This window comes from Zootoca vivipara, chromosome 15, assembly GCF_963506605.1.
Source record: "Zootoca vivipara chromosome 15, rZooViv1.1, whole genome shotgun sequence".
In the NCBI taxonomy this organism is placed as follows: Eukaryota; Metazoa; Chordata; class Lepidosauria; order Squamata; family Lacertidae; genus Zootoca; species Zootoca vivipara.
The window spans coordinates 16,429,639-16,449,519 of NC_083290.1; the positions used below are offsets into that span (position 1 = coordinate 16,429,639).

The window sequence follows — 19,881 nt, forward strand, 5'->3', positions numbered from 1 at the left end:
AATCATTCTCAGCCTGACCCCCAACCGTAAAATGTTGACAGTCATGGACTACACTGCAGGCTTGTTGCAAAGTACTCTGCTCCCTGCTAGCCCGCAAAGCTTAGCAATGGCATCTGTGCCGGCAGAGTTGATTAAAAAAAAAAGTTGGGGAACTCAGGGGAAATTAAATGCTCCACACAAAAAGAATCTTAAAAACAGAAATTCCTCCTTTGGTTTCTCTAATGTGATCCCGGAAGTGTCCTATCTGGAGAAGGCAGAGGAACTCTTTACTCCCCCCCCCCATCTCTGTGGCCGGCGCCATCTTGCCGTCCCCATGGAAACGCGGCCTAGCGGAGACGCCGAAGCCTCTCCAAAAACCCCTCAGACCATGGCGGAGGCTGTGTGGAACGAGGACCCAGGCGGAGCAGTCTATCGTTCCCGGGACCCCATCAGCAACTTGCGCGTCAGGTCGGTACATCCTCGCCACGTCTCTGCCCCACTTCGCCATTTTATCGCCCCCTCCCCCCAAAAAACCTCGCCCCTCCCCTTCCCGGCTAAGCTAACCCCCCACCCCCATCTATGAATCAGTATCACCTACAGTGATCAATCAGTATCACCTGTCAATCAGTTACTCAGACAATCAAAGCAAATCCATAATCCTCGATATCCATTTTAGGGGGTTGGAGGGGAGAACACTCCCATCACTCCACTTACAGATCTTCCTGCCCCGAAGAGTCTTATGCAAGCTTGAAAACTAGCAAACTCATTAGGAGAAAAGTTTCCCTTAGTTTGAAGGGTATTTAAAAATAATAATAATTGTGGCCTCTTTTCTGTGGGGTAGGATCTGCTTTGATTGGTGCGGTTGTTTTAAGTTTCTATTAATTTATTGCCATTGCTCCCAGTATTTATCTGTTTGTTTATATACCGCTTCATTAAAAAAAGAGGACGCCTCAAAGCATTTGTGTGCTTTGGACTAGATGATTCTCCCATGATTCTAAGTTGCTTTGGGTAATTTTTATGAGGAAAGTGACTTATAAATAATAACAATAGGAAACATGGGAACAAGAGAAGCTGCCTTATACCGAGTCAGACCAATGGCTCATCTAGCCCAGTAGTGTCAACCCTGACTGGCAGCAGCTCTCTGAGGTTTTCAGGCTGAGAGGATTTCCTAGCTGTTATGTCGTGCATGCGATTTCAGCTCTTCGTGAAGTCAGCTCAGAATAGTGATTCAGGATACTAGCAAGGAACTGCTAGGAGTCAAGTATAACAAGAACAGTCTTCTTTATTGCAGTAGGAATCTTGACTAATAGGAGGGAAAGGGTGAGCTCCTTTTATACTCTCAGGAGCAGGGGTTGGGGAAAGGATACATTTAGATTTTGATGGGACCCTATCAGAGTGAGGATCCAAATTGTGCTAACAAGTTAACCAATAGCAACTGTCACCGCAACCGTTTGAATCGCCCTGGAGCGGGAAAGTTAAGTTACAGGGCTAGCAGAGAAACTCATGTACACAAATTAAACCAATACATAACACTAGCTGTACCTGGATATGTTGTTGGGGATTGAACGTGGGACACACAAAGCCCTTCCCATAAAGATAAACTAAGAGTCCAGCCCTCAAGAGTCTGAATAAGGGGCCTATTTCTGCCTTATACCAAGCCAGACCAATAGTCCATGTAACTTAGGAGGGTCGACTGGCAGCAGTGGCTCTGCAGTTGACTCCGTGCTTAGGGCTTACACTCTGCACCATGATTTTCAGCCTTCCCAAACCCTTTTTCCGTACTCTTCTCATGCTCCAGATACGATATTGCTTTCTGCCTCTACAGAGTTCAAATCCAGCGTGTGACCTCCACCAGCCTCCTTCTGCAGCAGTTGCACCTGCCTTTCAGCCAGTCGGGACAGCAGCTCATCAGCTTGGCCAGCCTCGGCACCCACAACACAGCAAGTGAGTGGGCTACTGTTTCTTCAGGCTGCTCAGCTGATGGACCTTCACCGCAATATCTCATGCCGCCGTGTTGCTTTTCTGGCTAAGAGTAGACATTAAGCTCTCTTACCTTTTGTACTGTGGTTCAAGTTGGCTTATTTGTATGCAGCACTCGCACCTTGTCTGACTGTCCTCCGCAAGGCAGTCAGAATTGCTGTGTCAGTTCAGATGCTCTAGATGACAAGAGGCCAAAGCAAAGGATTCTTGGAGTTAGGTCAAGCACGTTGAGCAACTATGTGTGCTCCATGTGGAGTTTCCCTTGTCCTTGAGTTGGAAGCTGCAGTTAGTGTATATAATGCCTTAGCTCGATTGCTGATAGGAGTGAGGTCTTGTTGGCCTAGAGCAGCTGTGCCTCGAGATCTGCATTGGTTGCCATTCTGCTACTGGTCCAAGTTCAAGGTGTTACTGTTTGTATATAAAACCCTGAACCTGTTTACCTACAAGAACGGCTTACGTCATATATGCCCACTCGACTGCTTCAATCTATGGAAGTGGCATTCTTATGGGTGCCACACAATACCCGTTCCACATTTGTAAGAAATCAGTCTTTTAGTGTGGTAGAGTCTGTACCCAACTGTCCCCTGTCCTTCTGTGTTCCAGGTAACCATTGTCCTGATGAGGAGAAAGAGGAGGCCGTGATCGGCTGGCAAGAGAAACTCTTCAGTCAGGTGAACGGATGGGAGAGTCTTCCAGGTCACAAAGAGTTGCATCTCTGCATTGCAGAGATTAGACTAGATGATGCTGTGGGTCCCTTCCAACTCTACAGCTGCATGATACTTTAGGACATCTCAGAGTCCCTTGGAATTCTCATTTCATTTATCCTCGCAACCTGATAAAAATTTATGCCTTGTCCAGGCATTTCTTGGTTCTTAATTTTTCATTTTACTATTTCATTTTTGCATTTTGTTTCTGACTTTTTATTGACAGTGTGCATTTTCATTTTATTTGTGCCCTAATAAATTGAGATTTTTTTTAAAAAAGGGATAATTTTGGGGTGGGGGGGTGGGTCTGCTCTCAATGCTGCACTACCGCTTGAGTTTTTTTCTGTGCTTTCCCCAGTTTGAGGTTGATCTCTATCAGAACAAGTCCGCCTGCCAAAGCCCTCTCGACCAGCAGTACCACCAGGATGTGCTGAAGCTAGAAGAGTCTGGGGGTCGGAAGAACCGTCGGATCTTCACCTACACAGACCATGACCGCTTCACCAACCTGGAGGAGGTACCTGCTGGCCTTCCAGGAGGGTGGAGATGGGATGGAATAGGCCTTGGCATGGGGTATAGATTCCTCTCGGGTGTCCTGGGTGGTGGGAGGGAAATAACTGTCCACCTCCCGCAAATGGGAAGCAATGGGCCAGGGAATCTAGTTTATAACCCACATTCAGCTTCATTGGATGTCCCCAAATTCTAGCGTTACGAGAGAGTGAGGTTTCTGGTTGGCCTCTGTGGGAACAGGATGCCAGACTGGATAGGCCCCCTTTGGCCAGATCCAACTACAGAGCTCTCTTGATGTCCTTAAAAGTGACCGGCTGCCTCCCTGTGTTCCAGCACTGCCAGAGGGTCACCACATCTGCCACAGAAGTCCCTTCGTACCTGGCAGAGCGGATGGCAAATGTGAGGAGGAGGAGGCAGGAGCGGAGGCCGAGGTGAGTCAGCCATGCCTCTTGGTTTGGTGGGCCCTGATCCTGGATCCCTCATGGTGCATTCAGCCTAAAGCAGAAGGGGGCCTGCTTCCTCGTGGGTAACTGTCTCCTGTGTGCCTCTCGGCAGGGAAGGGAGCATCCTGAAAACCCGATTTGTCACCTGGGAACCCTCGGAAGAATTCATCAAGAACAACCACGTCATCAACACCCCCGTGCAGACCATGTACATTATGGGGGATTTGGGACCGCATGGCAAGTAAGTTGGTGCTTGTGGGTTGGAGCCCTCTTGGCCCCATCTCTCACTATTGGGTCTGGTTTGGAGCTTGGCACTAAACCAGCAGCTCACCTTGGTGTGGGCCATAGATCTCAGGGCAGTTCAGAACATAAAAATACAAAATAAAAGCACAAAATACATACTAAAAACAAGAATAAACCAACAACACAAAAACCAATACACTCCCTTCCCCCACCAATGTTAGGAGTGCTAATCTATTGTCCAGGGCTCGGGTTCCACAGTTCCAAAAAAGGGGCTACTTCACGTCACACCATCCTTGCTGCACCATAGCACCCTGTGCTGCCAGGCTCTGCTGGGGCCTGCTTTTCACGCTGACCTCTTCCCCGCAGACTTGGGTGCCGGGAGCATGAGCACGTCCTCTGTACAATCCAGGTGGACAGCAACGGAGTCATCACCATCAAGCCAGACTTCACAGACACAAAAGGGCCTTACAGGTGAGCAGCACAGGCCTGTCAGTCAAATCAATTGGATGTTTGATCCAATCAAACAGTCCCCCAACCATCATATTATAAAATATAATGAAATACAAAACCTGGTGTTATTCTGAAAAATGATCAAGAAATAGTGTTTAACCTTATAACTGTTGCAAAGATTACAATAGCTAAAAATTGGGGGGGGGGAGCATATCTACTATTATATCCCAATAGATTTGGAAAATTTGGTCTATAGTAACTATGACTAAACTAGTTTATTACAAAAGAATATATATAAACCAACCTAATATTTTTTGGTGAAATGAATATTTTTATAATGTTTTGGAACAGTAAGTTTGATGATGATGTTCAAACTTATGCCGTTTTGAGCATTACGGTTGTTTCTTTACACTTTTTTCCTTTGTTCTGTGTTAATTACTACTAGTAGTAATATTTTTTTTAAAAAATCAAAATCATAGTCTTGGAAGATGAAATTACATGATTCTATGATTCATTGGAGGTTTTTAAAGAGAGGTTGGATGGCCACCTGTCAGGGTTTCTTTCGCTATGATTCCTGCATTGCAGGGGGTTGGACTAAATTACCCTTAGAAGTCCCTTCCAATTGTATGGTTTTAAGACTCATAGCTGAACCCCGACTTCTCTACCTTCTGGGTCTTTGCAGGGGCAGGGAGTAAAGGTGAGAGGGGGAGGGGGCGGTTACTCTGGGTCTTCTCTGAGCTTTGCTTGCCTTGTTTTGGGGACCCTTAAAGGATCGAGCTGGAAGGGGAGAAGCGGGAAATATGGAAGTTCACCCTGGAGAACGCCTCGGCCCCCGTCAAGTCGGAGGAGCAAGAACGAGAGCAGCGTGTCTTCAAGGATGTAAGCACCACCTTTGGCTCTGGGTGGCTTGGCTGGCGGGGGAGCATTGGCATAGGTCAGCTTTCCCCAACCTGCTGCCTCCTCCTACTTTGTTGGCGACAACCCCACATAAATAAATGGTGGTGATTGACCCTGTGGCCTCAACAGAATCCACCCACTATTACCCCAAGGAAGTGTTTCCATGCTATTTAAGTTCCTGACTCCCCTTGTAAGAGTCCCAGAACGAAGGTTGGGTGGGGTTGGAAACCCCACTGTCCAGGTTTCCTCACCCTCCTTTCTGACTTCATGCTTCTTTCTTTAGTTGTACAGCCGGCATAAGGAGTACCTCAGTGGACTTGTGGGCTCTGACTTTGAGATGGTGAGTGACTTTTACTTGCCCTGGTGGGTCAGTCGCCTGGTCCTGTTTCCAGGTGGGCTCTGAAATGCATTGCTGCAAGCAAGCTTTGGGAATTAAGCCCGCCTTCCAGTGAGATATCTCTCTTTCTCCTCCCTCCCTTGCAGACCCTCCCTGGTGCTCTCCGACTCTTCGTTAATGGTGAAATTGGTAAGCTTTCACTTCTCCATGTTCAGAGGTGTTCCCCAGGGGTGGAGTGGGGAGGGTCCCTCCTCATGGGCCAAGGGGAATGGTGGGCTGCCTCTGAATATGCTCATCCTTCCCTTGCGCCCACCCCCCAATATAGACAACGTTCCCCCTACGGGTGTGATTCCTGCATTGCAGGGCATTTGACTAGAGTTGGTCACTTCCAACTCTGCAGTTCCATGATTCCATCCCCTGCGTGTGCCCTTTAAATCTGGAGATTCCACCAAACCTCCAGAACAGACTTTGGGATAGCACAGAGTGGGGGTGGGAAATTCCAGTTGCACTAGCAGAAATCTTTCATATGCTTCCAGAGCACAGTGCAAGCTAACGGGCCAAGAATCAGACTAGACGTTCACATTTGCATGTATGACAGGTGAAACTCGGAAAATTAGAATATTGTCGAAAAGTGCATTTATTTCAGTAATGCAACTTAAAAGGTGAAACCAATATATGAGATAGATGCAGGACATGCAAAGCAAGATATGTCAAGCCTTTCTTTGTTGTAATTGTAATTATTTGTCGTTAGGCGGGTCAATTATAAATGGAATGGAATTATTGAAATGTAATAGCGATGTTTATTTTTGTTTATTTTTTTATTATTGTAACTCTGTTTTATTACTGTGGAATTTCCAAAAGAAAGCATATGTAAAAATTAAAAGAAAAATTAAAAATAATAAGTTGCATTACTGAAATAAATGCACTTTTCAACAATATTCTAATTTTCTGAGTTTCACCTGTAACTTTGCAGAAAATATTGAACAAGGAAACATTAACCTTCACCACCACATAGTTCAGAAAAGAGGAATACAGTGATGTACAGTATATACTTCAAACTCAAAAAATGCATTGGCTATTCAGCTTAGTTACATTTTCACACAGCACAGCAACACAGTGTAGCTAATGACCTCTCGCCGCCACTTGTTAAGCATTTCCCCACTTTTACCGTCTTGCTTAGCTACATAATTTGCTCAGGGCATGGTTAGCTTTCCCACAATCCTTCTCGACATACTTTGGTTCTTTGTTTTTTCCCCATAACACCTTCCTAGACAATCCCACTACCTCCCAGTGGGCAGCACTGACCATTTTAAGAACCACTGGTCTACAGGGCATTTGCACACCTGTGCTGCAGCCCTCTGGCTGAGACACCATTGGCTGCCAACCAGAAACAGCCTCCTCCTCTGTGCTAGCGAGAGACACGCACAGCGGGATAGTTCAGCTGCTCACCACCCCACAGCATGGCTCTTGGGGGTGGGGGGAGCTTGGCAATTAAGAATTAGGATCCCTGGCTTGGGAGGAAGCCACAATCTGTCACCACCTTTCCTTCAGTTTCAGCTCAGGGCTATGAGTACAACAACCTCTACATCCACTTCTTCCTGGAGCTGCCCAGCTGTGAGTAAACGGGAAGTGGTTGTGGAATGGGAGGAAATGGGGTGGCATCATCCATGGCATGGGCCACAGCTGCCCCACCAGAGACAGCTGAAAGCTGAGCGGGGGCCTGGACCCCCAGCCTTTGAGAGTACGGTGGGCACTGTTGCAGGCTGCCCAAAGCCTGTCTGCCTCTCTCTGCTGAACCTAACTTCTGCTGTTTTGTCTGGCCTTCCCCAAATCTGGTGCCACATTCCACACAGATGCATGACACCTTTTTTTGGGGGGGGGTGGTTCTTATCCTTGTACTGTAGACTATGCAAACCACACCCACATTTGCCATCCGGGTATGCAAGAGGCATTGTCAGGGTACACAGATTCCAGCCAGGCAAAATGCTCCAGGAGTGAGCAAAGCAGTGTTATTGAAATCCAGAGCTTCCTGGGTCTGAGACTCCCCACCCTGACCTAAAGAGAGAATGTGGTGTGTGTTTGTGCATTTCTAATCTGCTGTGCCCAAGAGCTCATTGTGCAGCTATTCTGGATTGGAGCTGTTTTTTGCAGCACTGACCCTCTTCCTTCCTTCTAGGCTGGTCATGCCCCCCATCCCAGCAGCTCTCTGGCGTGACACAGACCTGCACTGCCAAGACCCTTGGTAGGGTAAGTGAATGGGGCACAGCTGGGGGCCGAGTCTCAGCACAGTCCTGACCAGGCTTTCCCATCTGGTCCTCCCCCAGAGACATCCTTTCTTCAACTCTCTGGAGAAAGCGGCCCTGCAAGACTTCAGGGGACGCAGGACTTTCTGGGGAATTTGGCTTCCTGAGAATCCTGGTGTCTTGAAACTAAGGGTTGTAGACCCATGGACCCAAGTTGGCTGTGCCCATCATTTCCCATGGGTCTACTCTAAGTAGGACTTGCAGTGGAGATGGTCCTAAGTTTCTAGCCCTTGATGCTGGAGAGAAAAGCACCATTGCTTTGGGCCCCCGCTTCTCAGTCAGGTTTCATATTCTTACGTGAATAAGAGTGTGAGAAGAAGAGGGGTAGATCAGGCCCACGGGGGCCCATCCAGTCCAGTCTCCTGTCCTCACAGTGACCAGCCATATCCCCAAAGGGAGTGCAACAGCAATTCTCCTGTAAGGGAGAAATGTGATCCTGTGTGATTCCCCACTTGTGATTCCCAGCACCTTGCATTCAGAGGCATCCTGCTGCCGCAAGAGGCAGTGATGGCTAGCAACCTAGGTGGCTTTAAAAGGATTAGGCAGATTCATGGAGGAGAGGACTATCAATGGCTACTAACCATGACTGCTGTGCTCTGCCTCCAGAGCCAAAGGTAGCAATGCTTCTGAATACCACTGGCTTGAAGCCACAGGAGGGGAGAGAGAGGACTCCTGTGCTCAAATCCTGCTTGTGGATTTCCCACTGGACCATCTGGTTGGCCGCAAGAGAAGACAGTTACTTTGGACTAAAAAAAAGAACAAAGTCAGAAAGAAGAAGAAACAAGAAAAGGAGAAAGCTTAAAAAATAGAAAGAAAAGGAAAAACAACAGAAAGATAGAAAAGAGTAAAAGGACTTCCGGCTTTCTGTCCTGCAGCTACGTATTATATTCATCCCTTAAAACCCAACCATTCTAGCTTCTATAAACCAGTTTTTTTTCCCCCAATCTTCAAGCCCGCTATTACAAATTCATTTTCTCTTTCACGCAAAAAGTCCACAAGAATTTTCCAATCCTTAACAAATGTTAGTCGTGATTTTTCTCTAATTAAACATGTTAACTTTGCCATCTCAGCCAGATCCAATAATTTTATCAGCAATCCTTCTATAGTGGGTAGGGCTGTACAGTATCTTTCCATCTTTGTGGATATAGCCGTCTCACCGCTGGCTGTAGTGGTCCTTTTCCAAAAGGCTCTTCTGACATTCTTTCATTTCACTGTAGAATGTAGACAAGTCCCTTGACCCTCTTTCAGGTGTATCTGTCTAAGAACCAACACCCATTACACACACACACACACACACCCTTCATCACAGATTCTTGTTTCCTTGCCGCCTTGCACAAAAGGTGATTTTCCTTCTCTCTTTCCAGGAGCAGGTGGCCTTTTTCTCCTTCCCTTTCACCCTGGAGGTCTTCTTCTCCCAGGAAGGCGAGTTGGAAGGTGAGTTGTTCCCTCGCATGCCAGCTCTGTGGCGCTGCCAAGCAGTGTCCAGAGTCGAGAGATGGAGGAGAGGTGGTGCCCCTCAAGTCCTTCTCGTGGTGAAAGCCCTCTTGGAAGGAATTGGAGCACAGTTTCAGCTGGTCTTGTGCCGAAGGATGTCAGAAGGGCTTCTCAGCTGTTGACACATGTGCAAAGTAGTGAGGGTGGGGGTTGCTGTTGACACCAGAATGCCTCACCACTTTGGGCATTTGAGGGTGGGTGTTACCGTTGACTCCTGGAGGGCATCTGCCCTTCAGCATCTGAGCACCAGCTCAGTGGTCAGTAACACCACTTGGACCAGAAATCACAGAATCATCTGCATTTCAATATATTTAGTGTTTTACAGTGGTACCTCTGGTTATGAACACGATCCGTTCCGGGACGCAGTTTGTAACCCGAAGCGCCATTTTGCGCATGCGCAAACCATGCACACTGCTTCTGCGCATGCGCAGAACGCGCACGGCGAAAATACTTCCAGGTTTGCGGAGTTCTTATCCCAAGGTGTTCGTAACCCAAGGTGTTCGTAACCCGAGGTACGACTGTATATTGTTTTAGTTTTATTAATGTTTCATTACTTTTAACCGATTGTCATTTTTCAGCCTTTTGCATTTTATCTGTGTTGTTTTAATTTGTTCTAGTTACAGGTAGGTAGCCGTGTTGGTCTGAGTCGAAGCAAAATAAAAAAATTCCTTCAGTAGCACCTTAAAGACCAACTAAGTTTATATTTTGGTATGAGCTTTCGTGTGCATGCACACTTCTTCAGATACCAAAATATCTGAAGAAGTGTGCATGCACACGAAAGCTCATACCAAAATATAAACTTAGTTGGTCTTTAAGGTGCTACTGAAGGAATTTTTTTATTTTGTTTTAATTTGTGTAAGCTGCCATGAGTTCCGGGGTGGTGGTGGAGGCGGGATAGCGGCAATTCCTGCCTTGCAAGGGGTTGGACTAGATGATCCTTGGGGGTACTTTCCAACACAACAATTCTATGAAAGGAGGAGGAGGAGGAGGAGTGGGTGGCTGGCCTCATCATACTCCTTGCCCTCCTCCTCCCACAGGCCCCCTCCCCCAGTGGCCTGTCCTCTACTTTGAGGTCCTCTCCTTGGACTATTGGCAAAGGTATCGCGTTGAAGGATACGGGTTTGTGGTCCTGCCAGATGTGCCAGGTAAGAAAGCACATGGGAGGGGTGAAGTGAGGGGCCTCCCAACAAGCTGGTTTTGATGCCAGCTGTTTGCCATGCTCCTGACTGAAGCCAAGCTGGGGCAGATGGGAGTTGGGGATCTAAAACATCTGGAGCAGTGGTTCCCAAACCTTTTCAGGCCACTGCCCCCATGGTCTTGTAAGCTCGCCCCCAGGGCCCCCTACCCTATAAAAAAATTAGAAAAGCAATTTACATGGCCCGCTACAGAAGAAAATAACACAATAAGATTCAAAACAGAAGCAATTAATTGCACATTTATTCAGCATCCAGTTGAAACTCTATAGTTTATTTAGTTCAACAAAACTGATGAACTTGATCCAGTGATATCAGCTTTTCAAAATCTGACAGTAATTTATACCTCTCGCATTCCCCTGCCACTCTCTTGCCTCTTAGCGCTGCTGCCCCCCCCCCCAGTAATCCCACCTCCATACTGGGTGGTACTGTCCCCTTTGGGAACAAATGATCTGGAGGGCATCAGATTGCTCAAAGGCTGGTTTGAAGAAACCCAAGAGAGCTGCTGCCAGTCAGAGCAGGCGGTCCTGGGCAAAGCTGCCATTTTGCCTAACTTTGGTACCAGACGGCTTCAGTTGCCCATTGTCTTTGTGCATGACTTAATTGCTCCCATTTCTATCCCACCTTTCCTCCAAGGACTTCAGGTGGCATACATTGTTTTCCTCACAACCACCCTGTGAAGCGAGAGAGGCAGTGCCTGGCCCAAGATCCCCCAGTGGGTTATATATTGCTGAGCTGGAATTTAAACCCTGGTCTCTTCCATATCGTAGCCCAGCACTCTTTAACTGCTGCATCGCAGTGGTAGCATGTGGCTGTGCTCTATGCCCTAGTTCCTTGTGGCAATGCTCTCTGTGGTTGGTACTGCACATGTGTGCATGTGTGTGTTTGGTGACTGGCCCGTGCCCTTTTGAGGGACCGAATAACCTCTTGACCACTCTCAAATCTGCTGGCGCAGGGGCTCACACCATTACAGCATCCACTTGGCGTCCCATGGAGCTGGGAACCTTCTCGGAACTGCAGAGGTTTTTCATTGGGGGGTCGCCAGAGCTGGAGGACATGACCTATGCCAGAGTGCCTGGCACCTTTACGGTGAGTACCCGCACTTGGAAATGGACGGTATTTCTCCCCACCACCACAATATAGCGTTTCCTACTAGCCATGATGACAGTGTTCATGAGAATATAAGAAGAGCCTGCTGGATCAGGCCAATGTGGGCCCATCTAGTCCAGCATCCTCTTCTCATAGTGGCCAACCAGATGCCCACATGCAGGATCAGTGCACAGTAGCAGCCTGACCCAGCTGCTGACTGCTCTGCTCTTTGTATGCTCCTGTGTCATTGCCTGGGGGCATCCCACTTCAGGGTTGGCTGGATCCTTGAGGAAGGCATGAGGAGAAGGGCTCCTGGGTGGGGGTTTGAGACAGAGGGGCTACCAAGACTTGCCCTGACCTGGGGCTCATTCTCCCTGCAGGGTGAGCGCCTGAGCCGGTTCGGCTTCCGCACCGAGACGACAGGAAGCGTCACCTTCCGGCTGAACTGCCTGCAGCAGTCCAAGTAAGCCACGGGTGTGGGTGCTGCCCCAGATTCTTTAGGTATTTCATATAATTATAGAACTGTAGAGCCGGGAGGGACCCCTGAGGGTTATCCAGCTCCACCCCCTGCAATGCAGAAATCACAGCTCAAGAATTCCTGTTCAAAAACCTCGGGTGAAGGTCCTCGGGTGAGGTTGTACATTCCACTGTTGATCAGCTCTCAAAGTCAGAATGTTCTCCCTGATGCTTGTTTAGTTATTGCACTTCTATCCCAGTCTTTTTCTCTGAGGAGCTCAAGGTGGCATACATGGTTCTCCTCCCCTTCCTCATTTAATCCCCCGCAATAACCCTGTGGGGTAGGTTAGGCTGAGGGAGGCAGCAATTGGCCCAAGGTCACCCAGTGAGCTTCCTGGCAGAGTGGGAATTGGAACCCTGGTCTCTCCCAGACTGTATTCCAACCCTCCAACTCCTACAGCGCCCTCTGGGCTTCTGTCTGGCGCTGCTGGATCAGACCAAGGTGAGGCCATTCTGCCTACCACAGTGGAGCCCTCTCCATCCAACCTTTGGGCTGCCTATCAGGCAAAGAACAAAATGGAGCCTGTGTATACAAAAGCTGCCCAGGCAGGCAGTTGGCTCTTACTTCAGCACTTCTGACTGCACAGCTTCAGGAGGGTAGGAGGTTGGCATTTAGAACCAGTGTGGTGTAGCAGTTTGAGTGTCAGACTAGGACCAAGGAGACCGGGGTTTGAATCCCCACTTGGCCATGAAGCTCACTGGGTGACTGTGGGAGCCAGGCATTGCCCCTCAGCCCAATCTACCTTGCAAGGTTGTTGTGAGGATAAAGCTCCTTGTAGGAAATGTAGGCTGCTGCTAATGTAGGATAATAATAATAATAATAATAATAATAATAATAATAATAATAATAATTTAGGAGTGCAGGACCAGCCACATGGCACCCACAACTCTTCCTCTTGGCACTCCGTTGGCATTCACCCCCTCACATCCTGCTCTAAGGCAGTTATGGTACCTCCCTTCTTAAGAACCTTCAAGATGCACAAGGTGTTGTTCTGACCCTCCTTTTCCACCAGAGCCTTCCTGGACTCCAGCTCCATGAGGAAGCGCATGCAAAGCGTCCTGGACCGGCTGGGCACCTTCGGCCAGCAAGGCTCTCTCTACAATGTCCTGGGTGAGGAGGGAGAGCCGGCGGGGCAGGTGTTGGGGTGTTCCTTTGCTCCAGAGTGTTCCTTTGCACCAGGGTTGGGGGGAACCCCAGTCCAGTCTCCATGCTAAATAGCCCTATTTATAGAATCATGGAGTTGGAAGGCACCCAAGGGGCATCTCGTCCAACCCCCTGCCACTCAGCTGTGGCTCTTTCCTTCTCAGGCGAGTAACATGCTTTTGAAGCCCTGAGGCTGCAGTCCTATACCCGCTTCCCTGGGAGTAAGTCCCATTGAACTCAGTTGGGATTTCTTCTGAGGAGAGAGAAAGAGAGAGGGCGGCGATTGCACTTTCTAATGTATCTTCAAATGATTAACTTAAAAATACCCCAAAGTAATAGACTATATGGCTATCCTTTTTTTACTCTGGTTCGTTTATTTTCTGATTGCACCATTTGAATTTCCTTTGCATGGAATGATGGCTCACAAAGTGTAGAGCCTGCCCTAGTCTAGAGTTGCAGGCAGAGAAGGTGCAGTGGGGGACAAGCCAGCTGCCCAGACTGAACACGCTCCTTCCCCGCTCTCCATCTTCTCGATTTTGCAGAGGCTTTCCAGAGGGCCCGGCACCGGATGCAGGAGGCCCGAGAGAGCCTCCCCCAGGACCTGATCCACACTTCCGCCTCCAACCTCCAGCTATGAGGAGAGAAGTTTTGAATGACCCCTGATGGCAGCCTTGTGGAAGGAGGAGTCTGTGATAAGCCCCGGCCCACCTCATCTCACCACTGGGCTTTCTTTGTGTTGAGTGAATCCTGAGCCCAGGCAGTGGCAGCCGGGGGGGGGGGCTCTGCTTGTCTGGAGGGCATGTCCTGTGGCTTCTTTGCACTCTAGCCCTGAAACCCTCCTTCAGGCATCCACGAAATGCATCCAAGAAAAGCCACAACTCTTCATTTAGCAAGCACCAGCAGGACTTCTCCACCCCTCCATTTAACTCGTAGGATGGGCAGGAATTCTCAGGACAGGGCACACAGCGCTGCCCCCCTCCCCCCGGCAAAAGCAGAGTTGTTTCATCCATGCCTTGAAGATCAGAATCAAACTCTGCCACAGCAGCATCATCAGAGGAAGCGCTGCTCAAAGAACGGTAGAGTTGGAAGGGACCCAGAGGGTCATCTAGTCCAACCCGCTCAAAACTCGCCACCGTCAAGCCCAGCTGCAAAAACTTTGCAATTCAAAATCGACAATTGCGAAAGACACAGACTCTGTCTGAGGAGCTGGCCAAGATCAGGGTCCTTCTCCTCTTTGAGGGCAATTTCTGCAAAGGGTAGAGAGAGCCACTCCATTAGGCTCCAGTCTTTGCACTTTCTTCAGAGCCCTGCAGAAATCCCAGCCCTGAAACAACCTCTTGTTACTTGGATTGGCCTTTGGTCAGTTTTAGTGTAAAGGGTGAGGGGGAATATATTTTATTCTCTTCCAATTGCCAGCCTGTGTATATAATATTTTGTTAATATTATTGTTCTGGATGTCTGGGGCAGGGGACAATTGAAAGCAGGCCTCCCCCAACCTGGCGCCCTCCAGAGGTCACTGGACTCTAACTCCCATCAGCTCCAGCCAGGTTGGTTGGGGGTTGATGGGAGTATCGCCATCACAGCAGGGGCTGATGGGAGTTGGAGTCCAAAGCATCCAGAGAGGCACCAGGTTGGTAGTGAAGCTGCTTTAAAGGAATGGTGGCAATGCAATAATATTTTATATTGTAGCAGAACCATATGCAGAAATGGCTTCTTTGTTTTCTAATGACAAAAGAACAAATTAAACTGCACTAAGGTACTGAAACCCAGAGTTTTCTCAATAAAACCATCTCATCTCCCTTCTGTTTGGACATTTTTGCTGGTCTACCATCCTGATCCTCTTTGCTATCCCAGATCTAGCATGAACTCTGGAGCCTTCAGTTAGCTCCAAATCCAGGATCCTGTTCCATGGAACCGTGCAAGCAGGAGAGGAGGGGTCTGCCCTTTTCTGGGGTGCCATACCCATTTCCCCATGCTGCCCCCAGGATGCTCTTCCCAGGAATGGGTTCCTCTGAGCAGACCATCTCAGTGATGTCACAGAGCCCTCCTGGGTGTTGCTGTTCCGTGAGCCAAGGCCATCCTGAGCTTGTCACTTGAGGACACTTTTCCTGCCGGCTCACCTTCACTCCCAGCTTCCTTCTCTCTCTCAGAAGCAAGCACCCAGCCCCTTACAAAGTGAGCTGGAGGGGATCTCGAGGCCCGGAGAGGGAGGGAGCCTAGTTCATTCTTTTGTAGTGAGGAAATCCACCAGTTTGCCATCCCTGGGACTTGATTCCTTGAGCAATCCACCAGTCAGCATTAAGATGAGCAGCATCTCCAAGCTGGGATGTGTGAATTGGTTTTGCGCATATTGACTAACTGGGGATGGCTAGATAGATAACAGAATCATAGAATTGCAGAGTTGGAAGGGACCCCAGGGATCACCTAGTCTAAACCCCTGCAATGCAGGAATCTCAGCTAGATCAAATATATGACAGATGACCACCCTACCTCCGCTTAAAAACCTGTCATGTGAGTCTGTTCTACTGTCAAACAGCCCTTACTGTCAGAAAGGTATTCCTGATGCTTAGTTAGAATCTCCTTTCTTGTAACTTGAAGCCATTGATTCAGGCCCTAGCCTCCAGAGCAGGAGAAAACAAGCTTGCTCCATCCTCCATGTGACAGCCCTTTAGATTTTTGAAGATGGCTATCATATCTCCTTTCAGTCTCCTCTGTACCAGGCTAAATATACCCAGCTCCTTCAATATACCCAGAAGAATATACCCTCTGATAATCTTGGTTGCCCTCCTCTGCACACATTCCAGCTTGTCAACATCCTTCTTAAATTGTGGTGCCCAGAACTTGACACAGTACTCCAGGTGTGCTCTGACCAAGGCAGAATAGAGTGGTACTATTACTTCCCTTGACCTGGACACTATATTTCTGTTGATGCAGCCTAGAATAGCATTAGCTTTTTGTTGCTGCTGCTGCATCAAACTGTAGACTCATGTTAAGCTTTTGGTCCACTAAGACCCCTAGATCCTTTTATGTACTACTGGCAATCCAGATATCCTTCATCTTCTATTTGTGCAGCTGGTTCTTCCTGCCTAAGTGCAGGACATTACATTTGTCCCTATTGAAATACATTGTGTTAGTTTTGGCCCATTTCTCAAATCTGTTACAGTCATATTGAATCCTGATTCTGTCATCAGCAGCATTGGTTCCCCTCCCAGTTTGGTGTCATCTGCAAATTTGATGAGCATCCCCTCAATACCTTTATCCAACAAATGGCTAGCAATTTCACTCTTCATCTTAAATCTTTGCAAGAAAAAGTGGCTTGATTTATTCCTCTGTCCCTCACCTCCTCCACCACAAGAGACCTTTGCTGTGCTGTGGGACCATTTGGATGTAGACCTTTCTATTTCCAGTTTGGGTCCCGTCCCCCCAGTACACACAAGCAGGGTGTCCCCATATAAGTTGGTCTGTCCCAGTGGCCAGGGGTCAATTTCTGCCCTTAGCTTCTGTTAAGAATCTGTGAACATACGAAGAACCCTGCAGGATTGGGCCAATGGGGGCCCATCTAGTCCAGCATCCTGTTCTCACAGTAGCCAATCAGATGCCCGAGCAGAAGAGCTGGTATTATTTAGTATCTGGTGTTTGGAGGTAGAATACAACCATCATGGCTACGGTAGTAGTCATTGATAACTCTCTTCCATGAATTTGTCCAGTTCTCTTTTAAATCCATCCAAGTTGATGACCATCACCGTCTCCTGTGGTAGGGAGTTCCACAGTTTAACATCGTGGTGCACGAAGAAGGACTTCCATTTGCCTGTTCCAAATCTCCCAATATCCGGCTTCACTGGATAGCCCTGAGATTTACAATAAAGGGAAAGGGAAACATCTCCCTGTCACTTGGAGAACCTGGGGCTTCTTTGGAGGGGAGTGGGGTATGCCTGCCACTTCCCAGATGCCTTGTGACGTCCAAGGGGGCTGACACTAGGTGTGCCATTTGATGGCTTCCAGCTTCCATGGGGCTGCTGGTGGAGTATTGCATGGTATTGGGAGTCTCAACATTCATAACCTGTGTGTGTTTGTAAGGGCAAGTTGCAATTGTTGAGCATTCCATCTTGGGACAGAAAACACAGAGCAGAAGGCATATAAGGGCATGACTGACGAGGGAGAATCATCCAGTGAAGGTAAGGGACTTGGGCAGTTTGTGAAAGTTTTTTTTTTTTAAGTATAAATCTAGTAATTCAGGGCCACTGCAATTTCAATCACAACTTCCAAGGGATACAATGCAACTTTTTGCCCTTGTCTTTGCATTTCATGGAATTGTAGTGTTGGAACGGACCCCAGAGGGTCATCTGCTCTAACCCCCTGCAATGCAAGAATGGTTTTGTTCCCTGTGCATTCTGTAGGGATGCCACTCGCCATACCTCGTTCCCAAAGATCACCGCTTTGATTGCACCTTTAAAAGATATGTTGATCTTGCACTATTTCCCAGCAACATAAATAGTACAGTTGGCAAGTTATCCCTAAATCAGACTTTGTCAACATGGTGCGCTCCGTATGGTTTGGACTACAACACCCAGCAGCCCCAATTAATAGGGCCTGTGTGGTGCAGGGGCTAATGGGAGCATGGCTGTGCATGCAGGGGCTGAATAAAAACGGATAAGGAAAAAAGTTTAAAACAAGCATCAATAAACCATTCCAGGAGATGTGCTCTTAATTTCTTGCATAAGCCTGACAGAATAAAAATGTTTTCAGTGGGTGTTTAGAAGTTGGCACAGAATACAACCGCTGGTTCTTCCTATGTCTTCCCCTAACGCTGAGAGGGAAGTTAGACTGAGAGAGAGAGAAACTGGCCCCAAAATCACCCAGTGAGCTTCATGGCTGCATGGGGATTTGAACCCTGGTCTCCCAGGTCACACCCTGACATGAACACTTGTAGAGGTCCTTCTCATTTACCCTTTCTGCTCTTCTTATGTGGCTCTTTCATCCTGCCTTTGGAACCCTGGCGCTCTTTAGAATACGACTCCCAAGTGGCCTCCAAAGGAGCAGCCAAGGGGAACATGACCTTTTGGGTCAAAAAAGGGGTCGCCACCCCCCTGCTTGAACAAATGTGGTTTTTCTGCTCACTGCAGGAAGAGGCAAACAGTTATGATGAGCACTGTAAATCAGGAATGCTTCACGTGTGGTCCTCAGCATAGAATCCTGGAATTGTAGAGACCCCCAAGGGTCATCTAGTCCAGGGGTTCCCAAACTACAACCCGGGGGCCGGATGCAGCCCAATTGCCTTCTAAATCCGGCCCGCGGACAGTCTGGGAATCAGCATGTTTTTACATGAGTAGAATGTGTCCTTTTACCGTATATTCCGGCATATAAGACGACTGGGCGTATAAGACGACCCCCAACTTTTCCAGTTAAAATATAGAGTTTGGGATATACTCGCTGTATAAGAAATACGACCCAGTGTATAAGACGACCCCCAACCTTTGAGAAGATTTTCCTGGGTTAAAAAATAGTCTTATATGATTTAAAATGCATCTCTGGGTTATTTGTGGGGCCTGCCTGGTGTTTTTACATGAGTAGAATGTCTCCTTTTATTTAAAATGCATCTCTGGGTTATTTGCGGGGCATAGGAATTCGTTCATATTTTTTTCCAAAATATAGTCCGGCCCCCCACAAGGTCTGAGGGACAGTGGACCGGCCCCCTGCTGAAAAAAGTTTGCTGACCCCTGATCTAGTCCAACCCCCTGAGATGCAGGGATCACAGCTAAAGAATCCCTCGGGTGACTATCCAACCTCTGTTGAAAAACCTCCAATGAAGGAGAGTCCGACTTCCGAGGTAGTCCTTTCCACTGTGAACATGCGATTGGACTCCAGCTCCCATCATTCCTGGCCGTTGGCCTGGCTGGCTGTTGGAGATGCAGCTCATCCACATCTGCACAGCCCCAGATGTAAACGGCACTCAACTTTCCCCTTGTTCCTTTAAAAGGGCGCAGAGAGTTTTCACCAGACTTTGCACGCACACTCATTGCTTGGTGTCAACGAGGTCTAGAACCATAAAACTGCTCAGGCCTTCGGAAGTGCCACCTCCCTGCAGAACATTGGGCAAGCTATCGTGATTCTTGTCAGCCTGGTGGGTTGCTGCAGTCTCCTCCGTCCTTTACTCAGGTCGCCTCCATTCCATCAGCCACCTCCTGCAACTCCCAGAGGCCGCATCCCAGAAGGAGGTCGTCCTCTGCATTGTGAAGGCGGCTCGCAGCCAGCCAGCTGCAGTGATACCAGTTCTTGTGGTGATGCTCCAGCAGGACAAGGTAGGAAAAACTGCCTCTCTAACTTAGACCATTTCCCAAGACCAGTTCCCCCACCCCACCCCACCCTACCCCACCCCAGGTGCCCTTCAGAGATTTAGGACCACAAATTCCATCAGCCCCAGCCTGAGAATTGTAGACCAAATCCTCTCAAGAGCACCGGCACCAGTTGTCAAAGAGTTAAACAACTATATAAGTTTTTGCAGGCATCTGAAGGTTATGTAACGCTGCTTCAGGAAGCTTTTAAGGTTTGATGCTGTATTCTTGTTGGAAGCCGCCCAGAGTGGCTGGGGCAACCCAGTCAGA

General features: G+C 48.3%; 1 protein-coding gene across 1 annotated transcript; it reads left to right on the forward strand.

The window, feature by feature from the left end:
* Positions 1–319: 319 nt before the first annotated feature.
* MKS1 (MKS transition zone complex subunit 1) lies at positions 320–15,098 on the forward strand. The gene is made up of 18 exons (XM_035140016.2): positions 320–447; positions 1,805–1,923; positions 2,563–2,630; positions 3,022–3,177; positions 3,504–3,601; positions 3,726–3,854; positions 4,223–4,327; positions 5,077–5,185; positions 5,487–5,543; positions 5,687–5,729; positions 7,092–7,154; positions 7,717–7,787; positions 9,208–9,277; positions 10,375–10,482; positions 11,486–11,619; positions 12,000–12,082; positions 13,149–13,246; positions 13,822–15,098. Exons 1-18 carry the CDS (start codon positions 368–370, stop codon positions 13,914–13,916), a joined length of 1,686 nt encoding a protein of 561 aa, XP_034995907.1. The 5' UTR covers positions 320–367; the 3' UTR covers positions 13,917–15,098.
* Positions 15,099–19,881: the final 4,783 nt, after the last annotated feature.

What these genes read in the sequence shown, in the direction of transcription:
- MKS1 (XM_035140016.2), top strand. Translation starts at nt 368, where the DNA reads ATGGCGGAGGCTGTGTGGAACGAGGACCCAGGCGGAGCAGTCTATCGT. An exon ending in CTTCGTTAATGGTGAAATTG is followed by an intron (nt 5,730 to 7,091) that starts GTAAGCTTTCAC and finishes CCTTTCCTTCAG; the next exon opens with TTTCAGCTCAGGGCTATGAG. An exon ending in CTTCCTGGAGCTGCCCAGCT is followed by an intron (nt 7,155 to 7,716) that starts GTGAGTAAACGG and finishes CCTTCCTTCTAG; the next exon opens with GCTGGTCATGCCCCCCATCC.